At 41.0% G+C, this 24,436-nt stretch overlaps 1 protein-coding gene across 6 annotated transcripts in view; it reads left to right on the forward strand.

The window, feature by feature from the left end:
- The window catches only part of LOC132885268 (uncharacterized), a 246,238-nt gene that overhangs the window by 56,654 nt on the left and 165,148 nt on the right, over positions 1–24,436 (forward strand). For 2 of the 6 annotated variants that reach the window (XM_060919750.1, XM_060919751.1), the window contains exon 4: positions 19,633–19,704. The exons of the other annotated variants lie outside the window; for them this stretch is intronic. In XM_060919750.1, coding sequence (XP_060775733.1) covers positions 19,633–19,704 — 72 coding nt within the window. The remainder of the gene's footprint in view (positions 1–19,632; positions 19,705–24,436) is intronic. 6 annotated transcript variants of the gene reach the window in all.

The following is a 24,436-nucleotide window of genomic DNA, read 5'->3' on the forward strand; positions in this document are numbered from 1 at the left end:
TAACCAGGCAGAAAGTTCTTCAGATGCTTACATCCTGTCTGCATGTTTTGTAGTGAAGTATACTGAATAAGTTGGATTTAGTGGAGGCATGTTGCCAACCCAATTTAGTGAACGTCACACCACAGTATCAGGTATTATTATCATCATCTTTAAAGTTTGAAAAGCTGAAAAGCAAAGCATCAATCCAGCATGGCAACAAAAATGATTACAATTAGCAATATTCTTTTTTGTGACATTTTTATATCATTTGAGGAACAAAAGTTTGACCTCAGTTATGATAATGAATTTTAAACATCTCATCTCATTATCTCTAGCCGCTTTATCCTTCTACAGGGTCGCAGGCAAGCTGGAGCCTATCCCAGCTGACTATGGGCGAAAGGCGGGGTACACCCTGGACAAGTCGCCAGGTCATCACAGGGCCGACACATAGACACAGACAACCATTCACACTCACATTCACACCTACGGTCAATTTAGAGTCATCAGTTAACCTAACCTGCATGTCTTTGGACTGTGGGGGAAACCGGAGCACCCGGAGGAAACCCACGCGGACACGGGGAGAACATGCAAACTCCACACAGAAAGGCCCTCGCCGGCCCCGGGGCTCGAACCCAGGACCTTCTTGCTGTGAGGCGACAGCGCTAACCACTACACCACCGTGCCGCCCTGAATTTTAAACATGCACAAACAAAGAATATTTAACAGTTATTCCATGAAATCGAGTTGTACATGAGCTGATAGCCGACGAGGCACATAGCACCGAGTTGGATATAAACCATGTATGACGAGATTCATGTACGACGAGAATAATTCTATCCACATTCAATGGATTTTGAGAAACGGAACATCTTTATTTTTTGCAAATTTGATAAATAAAAACTTTATACAAAATGTCCGACAAAATAATTTCCGCTTGGAATGTAAACAAACCGGCGAAATAACAGTAGCAATTTGTAAAAAATGCTGTAATAATAATTCTTGACAAATAAAAAAAGATACTTCCTTATGATCAAATACTTTTATTCCATATTTTGTTGCTGGTTTTTTTGTATTTTGGGGGGTTTTGTTTTCAATTAGAGTTATTTCATCCTCGGTTGATTCAGCAACGCGTGCTGCCATTCTGTTTTTCTCTACTCACGGTATATGAGCTGATAATCTAGTAGTAGAGTAGCTAATCAGAACACGAGATTGCTCATATCCAGTGAATATGGACAGAATATTAAGAAGTATGCCATTCTATAGTAGTTCTACCCATAATATGCTGATTCACACTCTGAAAAAAAAATAAACAAAGAATTAGCATTGATCAGTACTGATTAGTATGCATCTTTTACCTGTGAAGGTTGTTACATGCTATATCTTCAAAGCTTTGCTCAAAAAGCTAATTAAAAGTACAAAAATAGTCATTAAATAACACACCACCACCAACACCACCACCACCACCAACAACAACAACAAGCTTAATTTATATAGTGCCTTTATCACAGCCAAGGTTACTTTACAATTACAAAGACAAATAAACAAATGAGCAAACACAGAAAAAAAATAAAAACAAAGAATCTTCCAAAAGCTGCCAGAATCTAATTTCTGTGGTGTCGCTGCTCATAGTCCCACTGAACGCCAACACAGGCATGTCCCACACAGCCTGTACAGCTGCAAAGCTACCAGGCAACAACACTCAGAACACCATGCCACGGATCCACAGAGTGAGCACAGACACATCACCGTACAGACCACTAAGTAGTCCCAGAACCACTCAGAATGATCATACAAACTCTCTGCCATTGATCAGAGCAACAGGCATGACGTAGTCCATAGAGCGCAGGCAGACACACATCACGCATGGTGGATCAAGGCCTGGGGAAACCCGCTGCTCAAGATTGGGCTTTTAGCTCCAGCACAACTGGCAACCAGCGGACAAAAGAACAAAAACAGCAAAACATGAAAACAGACAAGAAACATCTAACATACGTACGGCAACACATACAAACACAGAAGAACAAAAAAGCAAAACAAGGAAAAGCTCTGGTGAGAAACTTCAGCCAAAACACACATGGCATATTCTCAATTTATAATGAAAGGCACAGTTTTGATTAATTTGGGGGGGACCATGACCACTCCACATTTAATGCACCTGCCAGCTCTTAACTCCTTCATCTGGGCTCTCTGTGTATTGGAACAATATGAAAAAGACGACTTATTGCATTATAGCCCATATGTCCTCCACAATCTCTCATCCCTCAGGCTTTTGTCTTTACTGAGTGACATAGAGACTACTCCATTTTTAACATATCTGTTTTTCTTAAGAAGACGACCTAACCCTAACAGTAATAGTAGTATATTATGTAGAAAATAGCATTTAGAAGGCCATGACTCTCTGTCGTGTCTGGCCTGACTACACTTCAGTATAGATTTTGCAATAGATTATGTGCCCACTTAACGTTAGTGTGCATTAGCTGCCATCTGATGATTATCGTGCCAAAACAAATAATGGCTCCATTTAGGCTCTGTAACCCGGGGCATTAGATTTTCTTTTGTGTTGTTTTTGTGTTAAACTTGGCTCAACTAAATGATATAGCTAATATTAAGATATTTCTGCTCATATTTCAAGAGCCATAGAACTGTAATACCACCAGCATGACTGATCATGGGATTCTCTCTTTCTTTATTGCCCTTCCTCTCTGTCTCTCTTTTTTTTTCATTTTTGTCTTATTTTTCGCCTTACAGCACCAAGTGGCCTCCACAACCCTCCATAATGGGTTGCAGACTCTCCCACCTGACCAGGGTAATGCAACCCAATACCCTTTAAATGGGAGTCATTTTCAGGTTTTGTTGCCTCACCGAGCCTTTGGGGCAGCTGAGCGAGGCAGGCCGGGGACACTGAGCGTGCAAAACAATTTCGAGCAAAGTGAGCAGCACTCTTCCCTTCACCTTACTCTTGAGTGAACACTGAACACACACACACACACACACACACACACACACACACACACACACAGAGCTTTCAATCAGTAGTGTCATACACCAATTTTTGTTTTTTAGGGGACATACCTCACCCCGACCCCACTCACTACCATCACCATCTCCTGTATCCATGTCTCCAAACTGTGCCTCACTGCCCTGAGGAATACACACTTTGTTCCTTCTGTTCGTATTTCTGCACATTTTAGTTGACTTGAAATTTCCATTTGGTAATCAGTGGATCAACAGGTTGTGCTCAGATTTAGCTTTATGATGCATTAATATTGCCTCTGTTGCTCCTAGTGGTGTATTTATCTGGAAAAGCCAATGTGATTCAAAATCCTATTCTACATACAACGCAGAATAATAATCCATTTGGACTGTATTTAGAGTTGGTCACCAAAATTCCCAAAGTTATGTAAATATTTAAACAGCTTGCATGCCTGGTTAAGTAAATTTTTGGGCTTCCCATTTAGGTTATGTACGTAGTTTCCACTTCCAAGGTTGCCGGGGTTTATTTATTTATTTTATTTGCTTTTTCTGGAAAAAAAAATCAAGAATAGAATATTTGGATGAAACACAGCAATGGTGTTTTGTTGTTGTTGTGGTTGTAATTGTTGTTGTTATGGTGTAACATAAAAGCAAGAAAAAATTAGAAATGAAAGATTAAAAAAATAATATGGTGATATATGGACGAGAAATAACATCTTACAGGAGTGTAATATATTGCCAATTTACACAACAGTTAGTTCCGCTCCACTAATTTGATTGTTCGAGCAGTGCTCCAAGAGTGCTTATATTTCCTATAACTGCATTGGGAAGTCTCGCTTCGTGTATCCCTCCACTTGTCTGTGTTCACCATGTGAAATTCCACTCACTAGCTTAAAATAGTTACTTCAGTAGTGTTAGCGAAATCATCAGCAGACATGGCAAGTGATATATTAACCTCCTAAGGCCCAAGCTGTTTTTTTACATGCATTTTTTATTTCTCTTTGCTATTTGGGCTTATTAGAACCTGATTAGAATAAAAACTAAGCATCATCTTTTGATAAGATGTACTTTTAGAGAAAAAGTATGTCCACATATGTGGATTCTTGTTCCGAATTTCCATAAAGTGCTGTCCACGCATGTGACTGCTAAGCCCTAGGAGGTTAATGAAAATGTAACTTTTGACTTAAAATCTGAAAGCTCATCAGATGAAGATAAAAAGGAACAAAAGATGCCCTTTATTTATTTATTTTTTACCAGGAGCACCTTTAACAGGAATGGAGAAATCAATGTGAGCTAGTTAGCCAGTTAGCCAACATGCTACGGAGTGAGTGTAGGTTCTTCAGGATCTATTTCTGCTTGTGGAACAAAAATAAACAAAAACATTTGGCCACATTGTGTCTCAAATGTCACTTACTAATTCATATTAATTTCTTTTTTTAATAACTCTTGTATAAGAGCAATATCGGACTCAAAATTGTGTGGTTATATTGAATATCGGCGTGGCCGTGATTAGATTCGATTATATCACAGCTGATATTTAAATAATACTGGCTGGCTTTGAGTGGTATATCAGATATATTCTATTCAGCTAGCATGATATTGAACTAGTCGTTGACAAGTTCAATATCATGCTAGCTGAATGGAATATATCTGATATACCACGAAAAAAAAGCCAGCTAATAGTATTATCATTATACATTCCCATTTAATGGAACAATTATAGATCTTACAAAAAGTTAAGAACAGGGGGGTAACTTACCAATATTGAATGCTGATCAAATGTAATTCAATGTTCTGTCAATCCAGTGTACATGTACAAAGTCAAAGTTGTAACAATAAAAATGGTACAAGTCCAAAAAGCCTGAACAACAACCCAACTTACATACAAGCTATATACAGGTTGACAGTTCAAGTTCAAAGTTACTTTTGGTAGGAGTTAATTGTTACATTGCAGTTGTTCCAAACAAAAGGGCTTTGCTGAGTGACGTCCACGAGTGAAGTCCTCTTGTAAAAGTCTGTCACTTTTCCTCACCTCCAAGTAGAACTTATATATATATATATATATATATATATATATATATATATATATATATATTCCAGCTTTTCGATTTCCGTTGGTCTGTTTTTCTCTTGCAAATGTGCATGAAGAATATCCAGTGAAGTTTTTGTAGCCTTTCGGGGTTGTTCAGCGTGTCTTTCTCTTTAAATCTTCGGCTTTTAATGAAGCAAACCTGGTGGCCATTTTTGTGAACAAACTGTCAGTCATTCACTAGCGCAGAAGTTTTACATCTCCGATATGTCTCTTTTCCAGTTTTTCGATGTCTGTTGATATGTTTTTCTCTTGTAAATATGCATGAAGAATATATAATCAAGTTTTGGTAGCTTTTCAGGTGTTCAGCACGTCTTTAGTTTCAGTTTATTTATTTAGTGCTTAATCAGAGCACTGAATTAACCCCGTCTTCTCTCTCTCCTGGCTGACAAAGAAATGATGTGCGCATGTGCAGCAGAAGTTTTGCCATTGGATCTTCGCATGAGCTCTGAAATGTGACATGGTGTTGTCTTGACAACCTGCAATATTATAACAATATGTATTACGCCACTCTCCATTGGGGTGAGTGGCGTAATACATGGAGGATGAGCGATATGATAACAATATTGCATGCCATCAATAAACCCACTAGAAGAAAATAGAATACACGTTTTTATTCCATGGAAAAAGTGGCCCGTATGTATAATAATCAGTATAATTACACTTTTGCTTGTTCAATATTGCATAAATATTGCTGCATCACTGCAAATTTAGTTTAATTTACCAATATGGCTTCCATCCTCATAATTCCATGGGCTGTTTCACAATCAGGGTCCACTTTTCGGGTCCACTTATGGGGCTTTTCCACTACCAACGCGGCTGAGTTGGGCTGAGCCGTGCGGGGCTGAGTTGGGCTGAGTCGAGCTGAGTGGGGCTGTTGGAGTTGCATTTCGACTACAACCACGCTGAACCATGCTGGCTGGAAGTGGGTGGACACATTGGGTGGAGTTAGCGAAAGTGGGTGGACGTCACGTGATGTCGTTAGGCAGCGCAAACAGTGACATCAGTGACCTTTTAAGCAGTAATCTCACGACCCGGATAGTAAACAATAAACATGGAGGACATGGAGTCGTTAGTGTTGCTGGTCTTGGTGCTGTGGCTTGTTGTCACCGACAACGCCAACAGATACTGGCAAGAGCGTATAGATGAGGCGATGATCTTCTTCTTTGTTGTAATTCTTCTTCCGGGTTTACGGTGTTTACAGATCCCAGCGTGCTCGCGGGGCGTGTGTGGGCATGTGAGGACACTCCTCCTCACCAATCAGTGCACAGGGGAGTGTCTCCTCACGCCCCTAGCCCCACTCGGCTCGGTTGGGCTCACTTCAGCCCCACTCCAAAACCGTGCGAGTTTTGGGTGCTGAGTAAGGCTGAAGTGAGCTCAGTCGTGCTGCTCTGAGGTAGTCGAAACGCGAGCCGTGTTGGGCTGAAGTGAGCTGAAAAAGGGTAGTGGAAAAGGCCCAATAGTCCAAAAATGAAACCTCAGATTTTTGTGTTTCTCTGCTGCCAAAAATAACCTTTCAAGATGGAAATTAACTGTGCAGAATTTCAGAGCTACGGGTCAGATACTGGGCGTGTTACTTTGGTGAGAAGACAGAATATAGTGTATTACTAAAACTGACCCTCTTATAGTCCACAAGAGGAAGGTATATAAAGTGAAAAACTGTTGGATGTAATTTTAAGTACAAATTTTCAAGTACTGTGCAGCAATGTTTGTACATGGTGGTAAATGTAATAACAACTGAAGTGGTGACGATCCTTGTGGTTTTCTGGAGAGGACACTTTTGATGGACTCACATTTTAACCACATGTGAAACTCTGCTGCAAATGTGTCTCGCATCTGTTTCAAGTCCTGTGTTTTACTGAGCAACAACAGAGTATTCTGTGTCAAAAGAGACAAATATTTTCTTAAAAAATCATTTACAACCTCATCATATGGTGAGTGGTTTCTGGAGAGGACATTTTTGATGGACAAAGGAGACTGTCAGGGGCATTTAGTTTACAAAAAAAATGTAACTTCCACTTAAATATCTTTCTATTGTGAATGAAAGTACACATCCCAAAGTAAAACCTAGTTTATGCTAAAAAATGTAATTCTGAATTTAACCAGTAAAATCTAATAATTAAAGTAGAACTAAATGAAGTGAGCACAAGGTCAAAACTGAGCTCACATTTAACTCTGACAAACTTGATGTTTGTGGACAATATTGTGATACAGTATGTGGTGAAAGTAGAAAGGAGGTTGAGTTGGGTTTGGAGAGATGGAGGGATGCATTGGAATGAAGAGGAATGAAGGTGAGCAGGAGCAAAACAGAATACATGTGCATCAATGAGAATGCGGATGAAAGTGTAGTGAAGATGCAAGGAGTAGATGTAAAGAAAGTTGGTGAATTCAAGTACCTGGGGTCAACTGTGCAGGAAAATGGGGGCTGCGATAGTGAGGTGAGAAAGAGAGTGCAGGCAGGGGGGAGCAGTTGGAGAAGGATTTCGGGAGTCATTTGTGATAGGAAAGTCCCAGAAAAAGTGAAAGGTAAGATGTATAAGAGAGTAGTGAGACCAGCTGTGACGAAGAGACAGGAGGCAAAATCGGAGGTGGCGGAGTTGAGGATGTTAAGGTTTGCGATGGGAGTGACAAGGTTGGACAGGATAAGGAACGGGCACATCAGAGGGACAGCACATGTGGAGAGCTTGGGAATGAAGCTAAGAGAGATGAGACTGAGATGGTATGGGCGCATCCTGAGAAGAGATGCAGAGCATGTGGGAAGGAGAATGTTGAGGATGGAGCTGCCCGGCACACGAAAACAAGGAAGGCCAAAGAGGAGATACATGGATGTGGTGAGAGAGGACATGAAAGTGGCAGGTGTGGTAGAGAAGGATGCTGAAGACAGGGAACAATGGAGACGAAAGATGAAAGATCCACTGTGGCGACCCCTAATCAGGAGCAGCCAAAAGAAGAAGAAACTTATTTATAAGAACTTATAAGAGACGTTAGTGCTGTAGGTAGGGCTGGTGTGTCCCTGTAAAATAAGGTACAAGAAACTCCAGCATATACATACTGTGTGTGTGATATATATATATATATATATATATATATATATATATATATATATATATATATATATATATATATACACACACTGGACCTAGTTGATGTTATTCAAAAAGACAACCATGATTGTGAAACAGCCCCCACAGCTTATAAAATAACATGTGATCCAGCACATCCTATTATTTTGTTGGTGGTAAACAGGCTAAGTGATTATTGAAATGTTTTACGGAAACTGAAATCTCATTAGTTTATCGCAGCAGGATAACCTATAGCCATATAGGAGGAATAAAGGTTATTAAGCTTGCTAATTAACAAGCTTGGTTTTGTGAAATTATAGTTAACAGCAGCAGCCTGCAAGCTGCATAAACATTGAAATTAACTGATTTCTCATCTTGTTGCCTCCAATCACATTAGCATTGATAGTCAATTAAGTTCAAATGGGCAGATTATTTAAGATGTGATACTCGTGACATCGGGCGGCACGGTGGTGTAGTGGTTAGCGCTGTCGCCTCACAGCAAGAAGGTCCTGGGTTCGAGCCCCGGGGCAGGCGAGGGCCTTTCTGTGCGGAGTTTGCATGTTCTCCCCGTGTCTGCGTGGGTTTCCTCCGGGTGCTCCGGTTTCCCCCACAGTCCAAAGACATGCAGGTTAGGTTAACTGGTGACTCTAAATTGACCGTAGGTGTGAATGTGAGTGTGAATGGTTGTCTGTGTCTATGTGTCAGCCCTGTGATGACCTGGCGACTTGTCCAGGGTGTACCCCGCCTTTCGCCCATAGTCAGCTGGGATAGGCTCCAGCTTGCCTGCGACCCTGTAGAAGGATAATGAGATGAGACTCGTGACATCTATCTACGTACCAAAGTATCGGTCCATCAGGCTGCAGTTTTAACAGTGTTACTCTGGTTGTGAAACATGGACAGTATACCAACATCACATAAGGCAGATTGATACATTTCACATGTACTATCTACGTAGGATCCCTGGAATATCCTGGCAAGATTGTGTACCGAACACCGAAGTGCTAGCTCATTGCCACACATGTGGAATTGAGGCCTTTATCATGGAAGACCTGGGCTGGTCATGTGCTTTGTATGAGTGATGAAAGATTATGTCGTGCTCTGTTCTATGGTGAATTATCTGATTGTGTATGTCCTGTTGGTGCCGCAAATAAGCGTTATAAAAACCTGCTTAAGGGTTCACTTATTAAATGCGGCATATCGGACTTTGAGAACCTTGCAAAAAACAGAGCTCAATGGAGGGCAGTTGTAAAGGGTGGTGTGGCAAAGTTTGAGGAAAGGCAGATTGCAGTACTTAAGGAGAAGCGACATTGCCAGAAGGAAAGGATATCAGCACCTGGAAATTATCCTTGTTATAAGTGTACTAAAGTCTGTGGGTCAGCAATTGGATTGTTAAGCCATCAAAGAGCTCAAGTCCGCAAACAAGACAGTTGATACAGAACTTGGATCTGTCGCGTTCAACAGCCAAACCAAACCAAAGATGGGACAGGCTCTGGATCCACCATGATACTGACCAGGATAAAGTGGTTACTAAGGATGAGTGAATGGTTCTGTTGCATTTTTTTCAATAAAAGAAATAGCCTGTCTACGGCATGGTTGCTACCAGGGCCGGAGTGGGCCCTGTTTTCAGTCCGGGAGTTTAATTCACATTCAGGCCACTTTGAAATGGAGGAGGAATTTGAGTACATTAAAAAAGATAAAACAAATAACTGTTCTTTCACAATGCTTTTTATTTGGTTTAAATTCAGGTAAACTTCACTTCACTTCACCAATATAGGTTATAATTCAAATTAACATAAAACGAAAGATAAAAATTAAGAATAAAAGTTGTTTGTACAGTTATTTAACCAATCAAACTGCTGGTGTTCTACTGTAGCTTCACTACACATATTTAGGATGTTAAAACATCAAAAGCCTCTTCAGCAAAGCACTTCTCTCTGCAAGTTTGTTGATGACAATGTCATTATCAATGGACATGTCCCAAAGTTCCTTAGTGAAAATATTTGAAAACACATCCAAAGGACATGCATCTTCAGAAATCGGCATCTTTGGCCCGGGTGTGGGAATGAACTTTTACGTCGGGGGCGAAATCCAGCTGACTGCCACTCCAAATAGCAAAGCAGCGAGTATGGCTGATTGTTTCGCGTTATTTAAGACGAATTACACAACACATTTTTAGTCACATAGTCTTAAAATAACGAAAGCACCCATCTCGCGTGCATTTGAACCAATGCTTGTGCATTACATGCCGCATACGCCTCGAAAATAATGGCAAATCAACAATGCTGGGTACTCAGCAACTGGCAGATAAAGCGTGAGGGCGCATTAGGCAACTCAAAAATGGTTAAATGAAATGTAGGCTAAAGCAAGTGTTTGATTCTGCTTAGAATATTGGCATACGCATACACCTCTTCTAAGTTATATATTTAACAACAATTATTTAACATCAAATATGACTTCTAGGCCTATGTGTTCATAACCACAATGTGCGCACGCCTGTGGAAATGCACGGTGTGACAGCGAGATGAAATAGGCTGGATGAGGAAATAACGCGCAACAGCACATTTGGGACCTGTTCATCTAAAATTGTTAATAACTGGGATGTAAAGCAATGTCCGGTTCTTCTTAGAATTATGACATACACCACATCTATACCGTGTAAATTGCGAGATTTCACATGATATCAAAAAGCTGAATTGACATCGCAAACTATCGACACATTATAGGCCTAGCATAGACTGATAAAATCGACAAACAGGGTTATCATACTCCATATCTTTCGTAACCTACCAGCTGGTCTTGAGAACATATCTGTCAATTTGGCATATTTTGCTGCCACCTCCTTCCTTTTTTTAAGCTTCGCCCTTTCGGTTCCACCTGGCCTCTTTCTGCCCTCCATCACTGACGCGCGCTGTTTCGCACCAATGTTGTTTAAGTTCCCCGCAATACAGAGGAGGAGTCTTGGACCAAACCAACTGCAATAGAGGGGAGGGGAGAATTTCCTTATTTGGTAGCGCCTATTTAATCTGCTGCGATGCTGTCGGCGTCTGGGCTGCCATGTGAAAATGCAGAGTGCAGTTGAATTGATGATTAATGCAAGAATAAGATCAGTGACCAAAATTAGTGAAAATTATTTTCCCCATGCTCCAAGCAGGCCACCATTGATGGTTTGGGCCGGGGATGGTCCCGGCTAAATATAGGGCCACCCCGGCATTGGTTGCTACCAAATTACCAGGTACAATTGTTTTCAAATAAATTGCCATTTCATATCACATAATTTAAAAGAAAAAGTACGAGAGGACATGTAACCTGTCAGAGCGTATGAGCAAGATCCAATGATTGCACATGCTAAGTCGTTCTGTTCACATTTAAAGTCTTGTTAAAGCCACAACTTTCACTGCTTCATCTCCTGCTGTGAGACACACACACACACACACACACACACACACACACACACACCGTACTGCCTCACATTACTTACACTCACATGTCACATGCTAGTGCACATACATATCATCTGGGCGGATCTACAGTGTGGCAGGAGTCAGCCACCTCCTCCTCTTCATTAACCTCAGTTGCTAACCCATTTTGGCAGTCACAGAAATTATATGTATGACATCAAGCACAATTTGACTCCGCTACTAAAAAATTGTGTGAATTCTCACACACAGCCCATTTGCAAGAAATCACAATACCCCTCTGTGTGTGCACGAGCTGCTTTTCAACTCATAATACACATAACACATTGTCTGACCTAATATTCCATTTGCGTTGCAAAACCATCATTGGGTGTGAGTAAGAATGGAAACAGTAAATTTTCTGCATAAAGTTCAGCCCAAAAAAGGAACATTTACTATGTACTGGATTAAATTCGGCAACAATCACCCCACCACGGGACATCTGCTCTAGATACATTTAGCATTAGAAGTGACATTTTAAAACGTATACACAAGCTTTAGTATTACCACCTAGCTACCTGTCTAGTGAATTAATTAGACAGCAAATTAAACAAAAAATAATGGTTGCTGTGCCACACAATCTCTGGGTGCTTCAGTTTGCTCCCACAGTCCAAAGACATGTGGATTAGGTCAGCTGGTTACTCTAAACTCCCCATAGGTGTGAATTTGAGTGTGTCTCTGTGTTAGCCCTGCGATAGATTGGGAACCTGCCCAAGGTGTACCCCACCTCTCGCTGCTGGGATTGGCTCCAGGCCCCCTAACAGTGACCTTGACAGATAAGTGGTATAGATCCTGGATGCATGGAACTTATGAACTACTAAATTTATGCTATCGTGCAAACGTGCATCATGATACTTAGATGGTGTTTTTATTTCTTAAAAAGAAAAAAAAAAAAAAATATATATATATATATATATATATATATATATATATATATATATATAAACACACAAACAGTGGCCACTTTATTAGGTACACCCATCCACCTGCTGTTTTATGCAGTTCTCTAATCAGCCAATCCCTTGACAGCAGCACAATGCATAAAATCTTTTGCACAATGCATAAAATGATACAAATCAAGAGCTTCAGTTAATGTTCACTTCAAACATCAGAACGGAAAAATTATGATCTCTGTGACTTTCACTGTGGCATGGGTGTTGGTTCCAGATGGACTGGTTTGAGTATTTCAGAAACTGCTGATCTCCTGGGGTTTTCACACACAGCAGTCTCTAGAGTTTACACAGAATGGTGCAAAAATAAATAAATAAATAAATAAATAAATAAAATCAGAACCTTGAGTGAGTGACAGTTCTATGGGTGGAAACAAATGCCTTATTGATGAGAGAGGTCAGAGGAAAATAGCCAGATTGGTTCAAGCTGTCAGGAAGGATATGGCAACTCATAGCAACTCTTTACAACCGTGGTGAGCAGAAAAGCATCTCAGCATGCAACAGCAGAAAATCACATTGGGTTCCACTCCTGCAGCCAAGAATAGATTGTGAGTTCTACTTGTGATTGGGTCATGCCAAAGACCATCATAAAAATGATACCTACTGGCAAGGCCTGCTACAATACAGATGTGAGTAGGGAGTCAACCTTTTGCAGTTACCAGAGGACTGGCCCCACACTACGGTGTGGCTGCTCCCCACCAAAATCTAAAATTTTATTATATCTTACCTGACTTTTTTTTGGTAATGAGGTTACACATGTAGAGTATAATTGTGAAATTTCATCAATTTTGAAGAAGTTTTAGGGGTGGCTGATTGCAATTTTATTTTTCATGCATTTAAAAATCAGACAAAAAATATCAATGAAGGAAAATAAATTTATTTTGTACTCAGATTGTACTGCTATATATAACACATTCAGTAACTCACTTAGATTATTAATTATTAAACACAAAAGACTTAATATAAAAAAATGACAGATAATAATTTAGTCATTTAATCTAGTATTAAGCTCCAAGTTTCCGGATCTAGGCACTTTTGTCGTTTACGCTAGTCTGGAACATTCTTCCTGTCATTTTCAACCACTTGCAAAATCTGTTGGTATTTGTCCTCATTCTTTGAAGACTGCAGAAGGTCTGCTGCAAGCTTGACTCCTCTCTCAGCACTGTCATTTGACACTCTTAATGCATCTACTATCTCTTTACCTTTCACATAGCTATCATTTTCGGCCCACTCTTCAACAGGCCTGTCCAAAAAGGAGCTATCAATATGAAGCAGAGTGAAGAATTGCCATGAATCAGTTCCAGCTAGTATTGCAGTCACCCAAGGATCTCTCTTCATTACATTTACTACAAGAAAGTTTTGACCATTACAGTGAGCCACCAGTTGGCTTACTGAACTAAGCATGAGAAAGAAACTGTCAAGACAGGTTAAATCTCATTACTTTTACCAAAGGAACAATTTACAAACCTTCTTTGCAATATGTATTTGTATTTATAATTAGGCGACATACAGATTTAATGAAAATTTAGTACAAATATTGACATACAATCAGCCACCCCTAGACCTTCATGAAATGACATGAAATTTTGTACTTTTAATATTGATACCAAACCTCACACAGAAAAAAAAGTCAGGCTTTATCAGAGAAAGTTGGGGGATCAGCCACACCCCACCCCACACTGTAACCCTAGCTATATAATAAGCAAGAAGCCGAAGGTTATAGAAACGGAGATCCATGCGCCTCAAAGAGCTGGGTAATACTGGGACAGGAGACTGTCTGGGAAGACCAGATGCTGGTGTGGGAGGGACTTTGACTTGAGTTGACGTTGATTAATTTGGATATGGATATGTATTTATAGATCTTTTTATACAATGACCAAGTTGAGGTAGCAGGACCAACAAAAAATACCTATGGCCTCTCAGGACATTTGTGCAGGGGAGCAAAAGTCTCAGTCATACTAACCAAACTAACACAGATAGCACATCTACCTTGTATGGACTGCTGTCTCTTTGGAGAGCAGGTTGGCATCCATCCTCGACCCTCAAACCTTGAGTGAGTGACAGTTCTATGGGTGGAAACAAATGCCTTATTGATGAGAGAGGTCAGAGGAAAATAGCTAGATTGGTTCAAGCTGTCAGGAAGGATATGGCAACTCACAGCAACTCTTTACAACTGTGGTGAGCAGAAAAGCATCTCAGCATGCAACAGCAGAAGATCACATTGGGTTCCACTCCTGCAGCCAAGAACAGCAATCTTAGATTCAAGAACAAGTTCCTTTTAAATTAGCCAGTGAGGGTAAATTATTGGTTATAAATGCTCAGACATTCATTTGAGTTAATTTAAATTTTGTGTCGAACATAGTAGTATTAATCTCCTTGTAATTTCGAGACATGTTGGTTGCTGTTGTTTTGTTTGTTCACTTTTCATAGATTTGCAAGACATTATACAAAGTCATGACACCATCAAGGTGAAGCAAACAATATATGAACAGGATATTTGGCTCAATTTCAATTTCCTGCAAGGATTTCTGAAACAGCTGAAATTATTTAAAACTGTGAGAAATTAAAGTATTCTTGTGCAATAAGTATAATTAGTACAATTTGGTATTAATTTCCAATAACTGAAGCAATTATAGTGCAATCAGACTTTTGATTCTGACTGTAACTATAGATATGAACATATATGTTCTGCTACTTATGTCCAGTTTGGAGAGAGGTGAATTATTAAAAGCAGACAGAGTGTGAAAGCCGTTTTTATCAGAAGCTGAAGTACAGCACAGCAGCCATGCGAAAGGCAGTTCGTGCCCTCATCAAACTGATGATGTTTCAGCAGCACTCAACATCAACTAATGCATCAGCGTAATAACCTTTTAATGTCTGCATTATGGTGCCCATTTAATATTCACTCTCAGAACGATGCACTTGTAGATCAGCTATGACGGCTATGATGATAATGATAATCATGCAGTGCTAAGCTATAAAGCAATACAGCACTCTGCTCTGCTCACCGGTGGTTAAAATTAAGAGCCTTCAGCCATTATGGTTTTCATTCATCATCTCATTATCTCAAGCCGCTTTATCCTTCTACAGGGTCGCGGGCAAGCTGGAGCCTATCCCAGCTGACTACGGGCGAAAGGCGGGGTACACCCTGGACAAGTCGCCAGGTCATCACAGGGCTGACACATAGACACAGACAACCATTCACACTCACATTCACACCTACGGTCAATTTAGAGTCACCAGTTAACCTAACCTGCATGTCTTTGGACTGTGGGGGAAACCGGAGCACCCGGAGGAAACCCACGCGGACACGGGGAGAACATGCAAACTCCACACAGAAAGGCCCTCGCCGGCCCCGGGGCTCGAACCCAGGACCTTCTTGCTGTGAGGCGACAGCGCTATCCACTACACCACCGTGCCGCCCCATTATGGTTTTAGCGAGAGAAAAAAAAAGCATGTGCGTTTTATTAATGCCACTTTTTCTTGTTTTTGCTGCTGTTGTTATTTTTCCTTGTTTTTTTTTTTTTCACCAGTCTTAACAAGTGGCTTCAAAATGTGGGCCATTTGCATGAGTTATGCTAATTTGTTAGGGCAACGAATGCATTAATTTCATCAGAACATGGCCTCAAAGCAATAATTACCAGAGTAGGTGTGTCACAAGCAATCATGTTAAAAATTTGCCAGTTAATTATTAAGATTTTGTTTGGAGGGACCGAGATTTGACACGAATGGCTGAAGGAGAGCCAGCGAGCGAGAGAGAGAGAGAGCTAATGTTCTTGTGGCTGCTGCAAGGTGCTTGTTGTTGTGTTGGCCTCTGGAGCAGAAAGGCAGGAGGATTTCTTTTTTTTTTTTGCATGTCGACAGCCCACATTGTGCACTAATTACCACAAATAGCAGCAGGCTTGCTCTTGCTCTCTGAATCCAGTGGGGTGTAATTAGAAGAGAAAGGAGGGCAGAGGCTGGCCGTTGCCTTATGCCTTAACTAGCAGAAGCTGAGAAAGGACATGAGGACTCGTGATAGGAGGTGCTGTTGTGATAAATGATGCTCTACCAGTCTGAAGGGGTGAGGTGACCTAAGAATGCTGGGTAATGTATGCTCATGGGAGCTAACGTTCTGTCCTGTTCTCATATTGTTTCAAGCTTCTTACTCATAACCTGTTCAGTTTCTCTCCTTGTCTGAGGACAGGTGGCATAAGAATGCTGAGTAATTCATGGACGGACAAGTCAGTAGCCCAAGCTCCTCAGAGAAGCACATTTTGTGTCCGACTTAGTATTTTTTTCTTATTATTAATTGTTCAAGAAAAATCCCTTCTCCTTTTTACCTTCACAAAATGAAAATAAGGTATTCTTGTTCTGAATCCCATCAACTGCTGGACTACATACATTGACCGAGGTGCAATCTGTTGTATGGTGGAACTTTTAGTATCAAACTAATTAGCGTGCATGCATGACAGATAAGACTTTCAGAATCAGGAACTCAGGTAAGTGAAAAAAAATAATCCAGTACAATGGTGTTATACAAGCCTGCTGCTCCAAGTAACACCTCATGGTTATGCATAGTTATCCAGTGACATGAGGAGAGAACACTTACGTTGACCAACAACTTACTGCCTTTTGTCAACAGTACAAACATGATGTGCTACATTAGATATTTCGTTAGAGTAGGATAATGAACATACTGTACCTTTCCCTTTCGAACTTAGTCAAGGAAGACAGGATGCGAATGTATACAATCAATATGATCTTTATTATGGAGTGTGCAGGAATCATGATCATAATATATTGCAGGGGTCAAGCTATAGGCAGACAGGCTTATTACAGGCAGATTCAAATATATAAACTAATACACGGGTACAAGTCAAGACAATAAGGGCAATGACCTAGAAACAACAGATTGGTAATGCTGAGAATGTTCTATGAACAGTAACAGAGGATATAAGAAGGTAAAGTAATCATGAATCAAACACAGAACAGGTGAACACATTAAGTAACAAGCCAATGACAGGATAGGGGCAGAGACAGGACTAGAACAGAAACAAAAGGTACAGTGCCTTGAAAAAGTATTCATACCCCTTGAACATTTTCACATTTTTCCACCACGAACTTAAAGTTTTTATTGAGATTTTATGTGATAGACCAACACAGAGTAGCACATAATTGTGAAGTGAAACAAAAATGATAAATGGTCTTCAAAATTTTAAACAAATAAAAATCTGAAAAATGTGATGTGCATTAGTATTCAGCCCCCTGTACTCTGATACCTCTAAATGCAATCCAGTGCAATCAATTGCCTTCAGAAGTCATCTAATTAGTTAATAGAGTCCTACTGTGTGTAATTTACTTTCAGCATAAATACACTTGTTCTGTGAAGGCCTCAGTGGTTTTTTAGAGAACACTGAAGAACAAACGGCATCATGAAGACCAAAGAACTCACCAGACAGGTCAGGGATAAAGTTCTGGAGAAGTTTAAAGCAGGCTTAGGTTATAAAAAATATCCCAAGCTCTGAACATCTCAAGAAGCACTGTTCAATCCATCATTCAAAAATGGAAAAAAGTATGGCACAACTGCAAACCTACGAAGACATGGCCGTCCACCTAAACTGACAGAGTGAGCAAGGAGAGCGCTGGTCAGAGAAGCAGCCAAGAGGCCCATGATCACTCTGGAGGAGCTGCAGAAATCCACAGCTCAGGTGGGAGAATCTGTGCACAGGACAACCATAAGTCATACACTCCACAAATCTGGCCTTTTTGGAAGAGTGGCAAGAAGAAAGCCACTGTTGAAAGACAGGCATAAGAAGTCCCGTTTGCAGTTTGCCAGAAGCCATGTAGGGGACACAGCAAACATGTGGAAGAAGGTGCTTTGGTCAGATGAGACCAAAGTTGAACTTTTTGGCCTAAATGCAAAGCGCTATGTATGGTGGAAAACTAACACTGCTCATCACCCTGCACACACCATCCCCACTGTGAAACATGGTGGTGACAGCATCATGCTATGGGGATGCTTTTCTTCAGCAGGGACAGGGAAGCTGGTCAGAGTTGATGGGAAGATGGATGGAGCTAAATACAGGGCAATCCTGGAAGAAAACCTGTTGGAGACTGCAAAAGACTTGAGACTGGGAAGGAGATTCACCTTCCAGCAAGACAGTGACCCTAAACATACAGCCAGAGCTACAATGGAATGGTTTAGATCAAAGAATATTCATGTGTTAGAATGGCCCAGTCAAAGTCCAGACCTAAATCCCATTGAGCATCTGTGGCAAGACTTGAAAATTGCTGTTCACAGACGCTCTCCATCCAATCTGGCTGAGCTTGAGCTATTTTGCAAAGAAGAATGGGCAAACATTTCCGTGTCTAAATGTGCAAAGCTGGTAGAGACATACCACAAAAGACTTGCAGCTGTAATTGCAGCAAAAGGTGGCTCTACAAAGTATTGATGCAGGGGGGCTGAATACTAATGCACACCACATGTTTCAGATTTTTATTTGTTTAAAATTTTGAAGACAATTTATCATTTTCATTTCACTTCACAATTATGTGCTACTCTGTGTTGGTCTATCACATAAAATCTCAATAAAAAACTTTTAAGTTCGTGGTTGTAAGGTGGAAAAATGTGAAAAAGTTCAAGGGGTATGAATACTTTTTCAAGGCACTGTACAGTGCATAATAAACAAAAGCAATTGGAGAACACAATACATGACATAAAAGCAGCACTTGCTATGCTGGGCATAGTATGTTATTACCAGGCTTGTAGTACTCCAGTCTGACTCGTGCCCTAATTTTAAGGACTCGTGACTTGACTTGGACTTGAGCACTGATGACTCGGATTTGGACTCGTGTACTAACTGTATTCAGACTTGTAAATTGGAGATGAGGACTCTGATTTTTTCTTTATTTTTTGTAACATGCCATAATAATTTGGCATAAGATATTTATATCTACATTAATTTTTATACTAATTTTGTGCAAGAGAATGCACATTCACCTGTTCAGACATCATGTTCAGGAACAAACTAACGTTAATGGCACTAAAATGCCTGGAGAGAATGTCCCTAGGATTGTCCGCTTTGCTTATACAGACTTCTCGTGCAGTGGGAAAAATGCCTTGTTATCTGTTCCATATGTAGAAGAACTATCAAGGAGACGACGAGGACAACCTCAAACTTCAATTGTCATTTTGCAAGACGCCACCCAGAGAAGTAAGTTACACGCTATGTTCATTGCCCTGTTGATAGTGGGGCTTGCTGACCAATGAACTCACTAGTGTTAACCCTCTCTCATGTTATTTACCCTGTTGATAGTGGGCGGGGCTTGCTGAGCAATGAACAAGCTTTTTATCTGTAGCTTATTAACTAAAATGGGGCAGTCGAGCAGTAACGTTAGTCCAGCACAGTAGCAGAGACGGTTTCACATAAAGGCAGCAACAGCCACCATCAAATGGTGTTCTTGGACTCGACTCAGGCTACATCCACACGACAACGGCAACGAGATGTTATTTAAAAAAATATCGCGTCCAAATGGGCAACGATCAGTAAAATATCAGGTCCATATGGCAACGCAACGCTTGCTGAAAATGATGCAATACACATGCCACACCTCTAGGGGCGCTGTAAGATGGTCCCTTCGGAGACACCAGAACAATAGAAGAAGTAAGGACGCATGCGCATAAACTATTATGCGCGAGACTTCATATTAGCCACAAAGTCAGAAAAATCTGTTCGTAAAATTACATTATAATGACCAAATACAATGAAAAGTATTTTTCCAGTCTCACCTGTGAAAGGTAATCCCATGTGATCTCGTTTGGACGGTAAACCTGTTGGTACAGTTAAACACAGCACATGAATGAGGCATCTTTATTCTCCGCTTTGACCTATCCAATATGGCGGCGAGGATGACGTATGATTCTACGCGGAAGGCGGCATCTTTAATGGTCCGGAATAAATTGAATGCTACACGTTGATGGATTAATTTGTTGTTCCACGCCCTTTTTGAGGAATGTATTGTAGGCATGTGATCTCGTTTGGACGGTAAACCTGTTAGTACAGTTAAACGCAGCACATGAATGAGGCATCTTTATTCTCCGCTTTGACCTATCCAATATGGCGGTGAGGATGACGTATGATTCTACGCGGAAGGCGGCGTCTTTAATGGTCCAGAATAAATTGAATGCTACACGTTGATGGATTAATTTGCTCTTCTACGCCCTTTTTGAGGAATGTATTGTAGGACTTAAACCAACATCTGAAGAGGTGAGATCGCTCCTTTTTTTCCCTATTTTTGCTGGCGGGATTGACTCTGCCCTAAGAGCTATTCTCTCTCTCTCTCTCTCTCTCTCTCTCTCTCTCTCTCTCTCTCACTTTGCACCATTACACAATAAATATTCACAGTGAAAATATTTTGTAAGCGCGTTTCATGAACCAAGTTATAGGATTTGTTGACAACTCGCATCGAGTTCGTTACACTTCTACCCGGCGTGAAGCACTCACAGTCATGTGGTTGTGACGTCATCATAAACAAATCCGTTCTACTCATCCAGACAACTTCGCAACGGCAACGTTGCCAGATCTTTCCACTCTGGAACCCGTTCTCAAAAAGATTGCGCTTTGGGCACCCAAAACGCCGGTGCTGTGTGGACGCCAGGCCTAAACGATAAGCAATTGTATCGGAGTCACCTGAATCCATTGCCGTGTGGACAGGGCCTCAGGCTACATCCACACGACAACGGCAAGGAGATTTTTTTTTTAAATATCACGTCCACATGGGCAACGGATCAGTAAAATTTCGGGTACATATGACAACGCAACACTTGCTGAAAACGATGCAATACACATGCCACACCACTACGTGTGCTGTAAGACGGTCCCATCGGAGACACCAGAACAATAGAAGTAGACGCATGCGCATAAACCCCTTCTTCTGTAGCATTAGCCACATAAAGTTTTGATTATTAATCAGTAGCGTAAAACGAAAGACGCGGAAAGAGGAATGAATGGGGGTAGATGGAAGCCGGTACGCCAACATTCTGATATCCTCCAGAATTCTTTAATGGTCCAGAATAAATTGAATGCTACACATTGATGGATTACTTTGTTCTTCTATGCCCTTTTTGAGGAATGTATTGTCGGGCTTAAGCCAACATCTGAAGAGGTGAGATCGCTCCTTTTTTTTCCCCTATGTTTGCTGGCGGGATTGTTTTTGTTTTTGGAAAGCACACGGGCGGTGCGCAGTTTGGTACTGCTTCCGCAGTGTTTGGACTAAAGACTCTGCCCTAAGGGCTATTCTCTCTCTCTCTCTCTCTCTCTCTCTCTCTCTCTCTCACTTTGCACCATTACACAATAAATATTCACAGTGAAAATATTTTGTAAGCGCGTTTCATAAACCAAGTTATAGGATTTGTTGACAACTCGCATCGAGTTCGTTACACTTCTACCCGGCGTGAAGCACTGACAGTCATGTGGCTGTGACGTCATCATAAACAAATCTGTTCTACTCATCCAGATGACTTCGCAACGGCGCCGTTGCCAGATTTTTTCACTCTGGAACCCGTTCTCAAAAGATTTTGTTCTGGGGCACCCAAAACGCCGGTGCTGTGTGGACGCCAGGCCGAAACGATAAACAATTTGATCAGATTCACCTGAATCCGTTGCCGTGTGGACAGGGCCTCAGATTAATAGTGGACTTGATTCGAACTCGACTCGAAATTTTCTTTAGTGACTTGAACTTGAGTCGGACTTGAACACTAGGGACTTGAGATTGGACTTGGACTCGAGGTTTAGTGACTCGACTACAACACTCATTATTACATTACTTTACATTAGCTACAAGTTTTAGCTTTTAAGTGAGGTTTCTGGGCAACCGAAACATGAGAAAGGACAGCACATTGGTGCATATTTTACTTGCTTGGTGGGGTAGCTAATTAATTTATAATTTGTCCACCCTTGTAATGAACGATAAGAGGATTAAAAGTCAGATTTGTGTTCACATTACCAGCATGGAGCATGCAACCTTGAGGCTGCAGAAGGTCAGAAAAGAATCAACACTAAAAACAATAAAATGTACAGGGCAGGGTAATCCAAAGACCAGGATTGAAAAACAGTGCATAGTTTATGAAAGGAAAGTTTTTCCTTTCCCGTGATCTAAATAATAATAATAATAATAATAATAATAATAATCTCATCTCATTATCTCTAGCCGCTTAATCCTTCTACAGGGTCGCAGGCAAGCTGGAGCCTATCCCAGCTGACTACGGGCGAAAGGCGGGGTACACCCTGGACAAGTCGCCAGGTCATCACAGGGCTGACACATAGACACAGACAACCATTCACACTCACATTCACACCTACGGTCAATTTAGAGTCACCAGTTAACCTAACCTGCATGTCTTTGGACTGTGGGGGAAACCGGAGCACCCGGAGGAAACCCACGCGGACACGGGGAGAACATGCAAACTCCACACAGAAAGGCCCTCGCCGGCCCCGGGGCTCGAACCCAGGACCTTCTTGCTGTGAGGCGACAGCGCTAACCACTACACCACCGTGCCGCCATAATAATAATAATAATAATAATAATAATAAACTCTCTGCGACCCTGTAGAAGGATAAAGCGGCTAGAGATAATGAATGAATGAATGAATGAATGAATAATAAACTCTATGTGACCAAAAGACATGGTGAATTCCAGAATTCAATTAAGTGTCTTATAATAAAGACCAATAAGATAACTGATGAAGTTTGCTCATTAATTTGACACAATGGAACTATGCTAAACTATGTTAGCACTATAGTTATCCCTTCAGCCAATAGAGCTTATGTTGGGATCAGACTACCTGATATTTTTGTCCTTCAAGATGGTTACCATGTCAGATTAGTCTGATGAATTATTGCTGTGTTTTGGTCAGGAGACTGGCAACATCATAATCGTTCACGTCCTTGCATGTCATTGGGGAAGTATGGCCAAGAAATTGTCAATCATGGCTGTTGTCAAACTAGGTGAGAAAATACAAAAAAAAAACATTGGCATGTTTTTCATGAGGGTGTCACAGGACGTCACATATGCCATATCACTGTTCTTTGATTATGTCACAATACATTCCCAATGTTCATATTCAAGATGGATGCTGGGTATTTGTCGGCCATGTCAAAACCATGCCAAAATTGGGCTGAATTCGTGTAGTCTGATCCAGGCATTAGTCTATGTGATCTTAAGAAAACAACTTTTTTCAACCAAAATCTGATTCTGCATATTATACATATCAGCTCATAACACTTCCTGTGTTGTTCCTCATTTCCAGTTGTGTTATGCAAAAGATGGTTAGAGCATCAATAGTGTTGTATTTTAAAACTGCATTAATTTGGATATGATAACCATGGGGGCGGCACGGTGGCGTAGTGGTTAGCGCTGTCGCCTCACAGCAAGAAGGTCCAGGTTCGAGCCCCGTGGCCGGCGAGGGCCTTTCTGTGCGGAGTTTGCATGTTCTCCCCGTGTCTGCTATAGAAACGGAGATCCATGCGCCTCAAAGAGCTGGGTAGTACTGGGACAGGAGACTGTCTGGGAAGACCAGATGCTGGTGTGGGAGGGACTTTGACTTGAGTTGACTTTGATTAATATGGATATGTATTATAGATCTTTTTATACAATGACCAAGTTGAGGTAACAGGACCAACAAAAAAATACCTCTCAGGACATTTGTGCAGGGGAGCAAAAGTCTCAGTCATACTAACCAAACTAACACAGATAGCACATCTACCTCATATGGACTGCTGTCTCTTTGGAGAGCAGGTTGGCATCCATCCTCGACCCTCAAACCATAAATCTTCGACTCCACTTTAAGGGGATTTCTCCCTTTTTCTTAATCCACTAACACCCTCTCAAAGCCTTTCTCCCTCCCATCTCTCAAGTGCCAACTTCAGGTGAACAAGCCTGTATTTG

The sequence above is a fragment of the Neoarius graeffei genome, chromosome 4 (genome assembly GCF_027579695.1).
Source record: "Neoarius graeffei isolate fNeoGra1 chromosome 4, fNeoGra1.pri, whole genome shotgun sequence".
In the NCBI taxonomy this organism is placed as follows: Eukaryota; Metazoa; Chordata; class Actinopteri; order Siluriformes; family Ariidae; genus Neoarius; species Neoarius graeffei.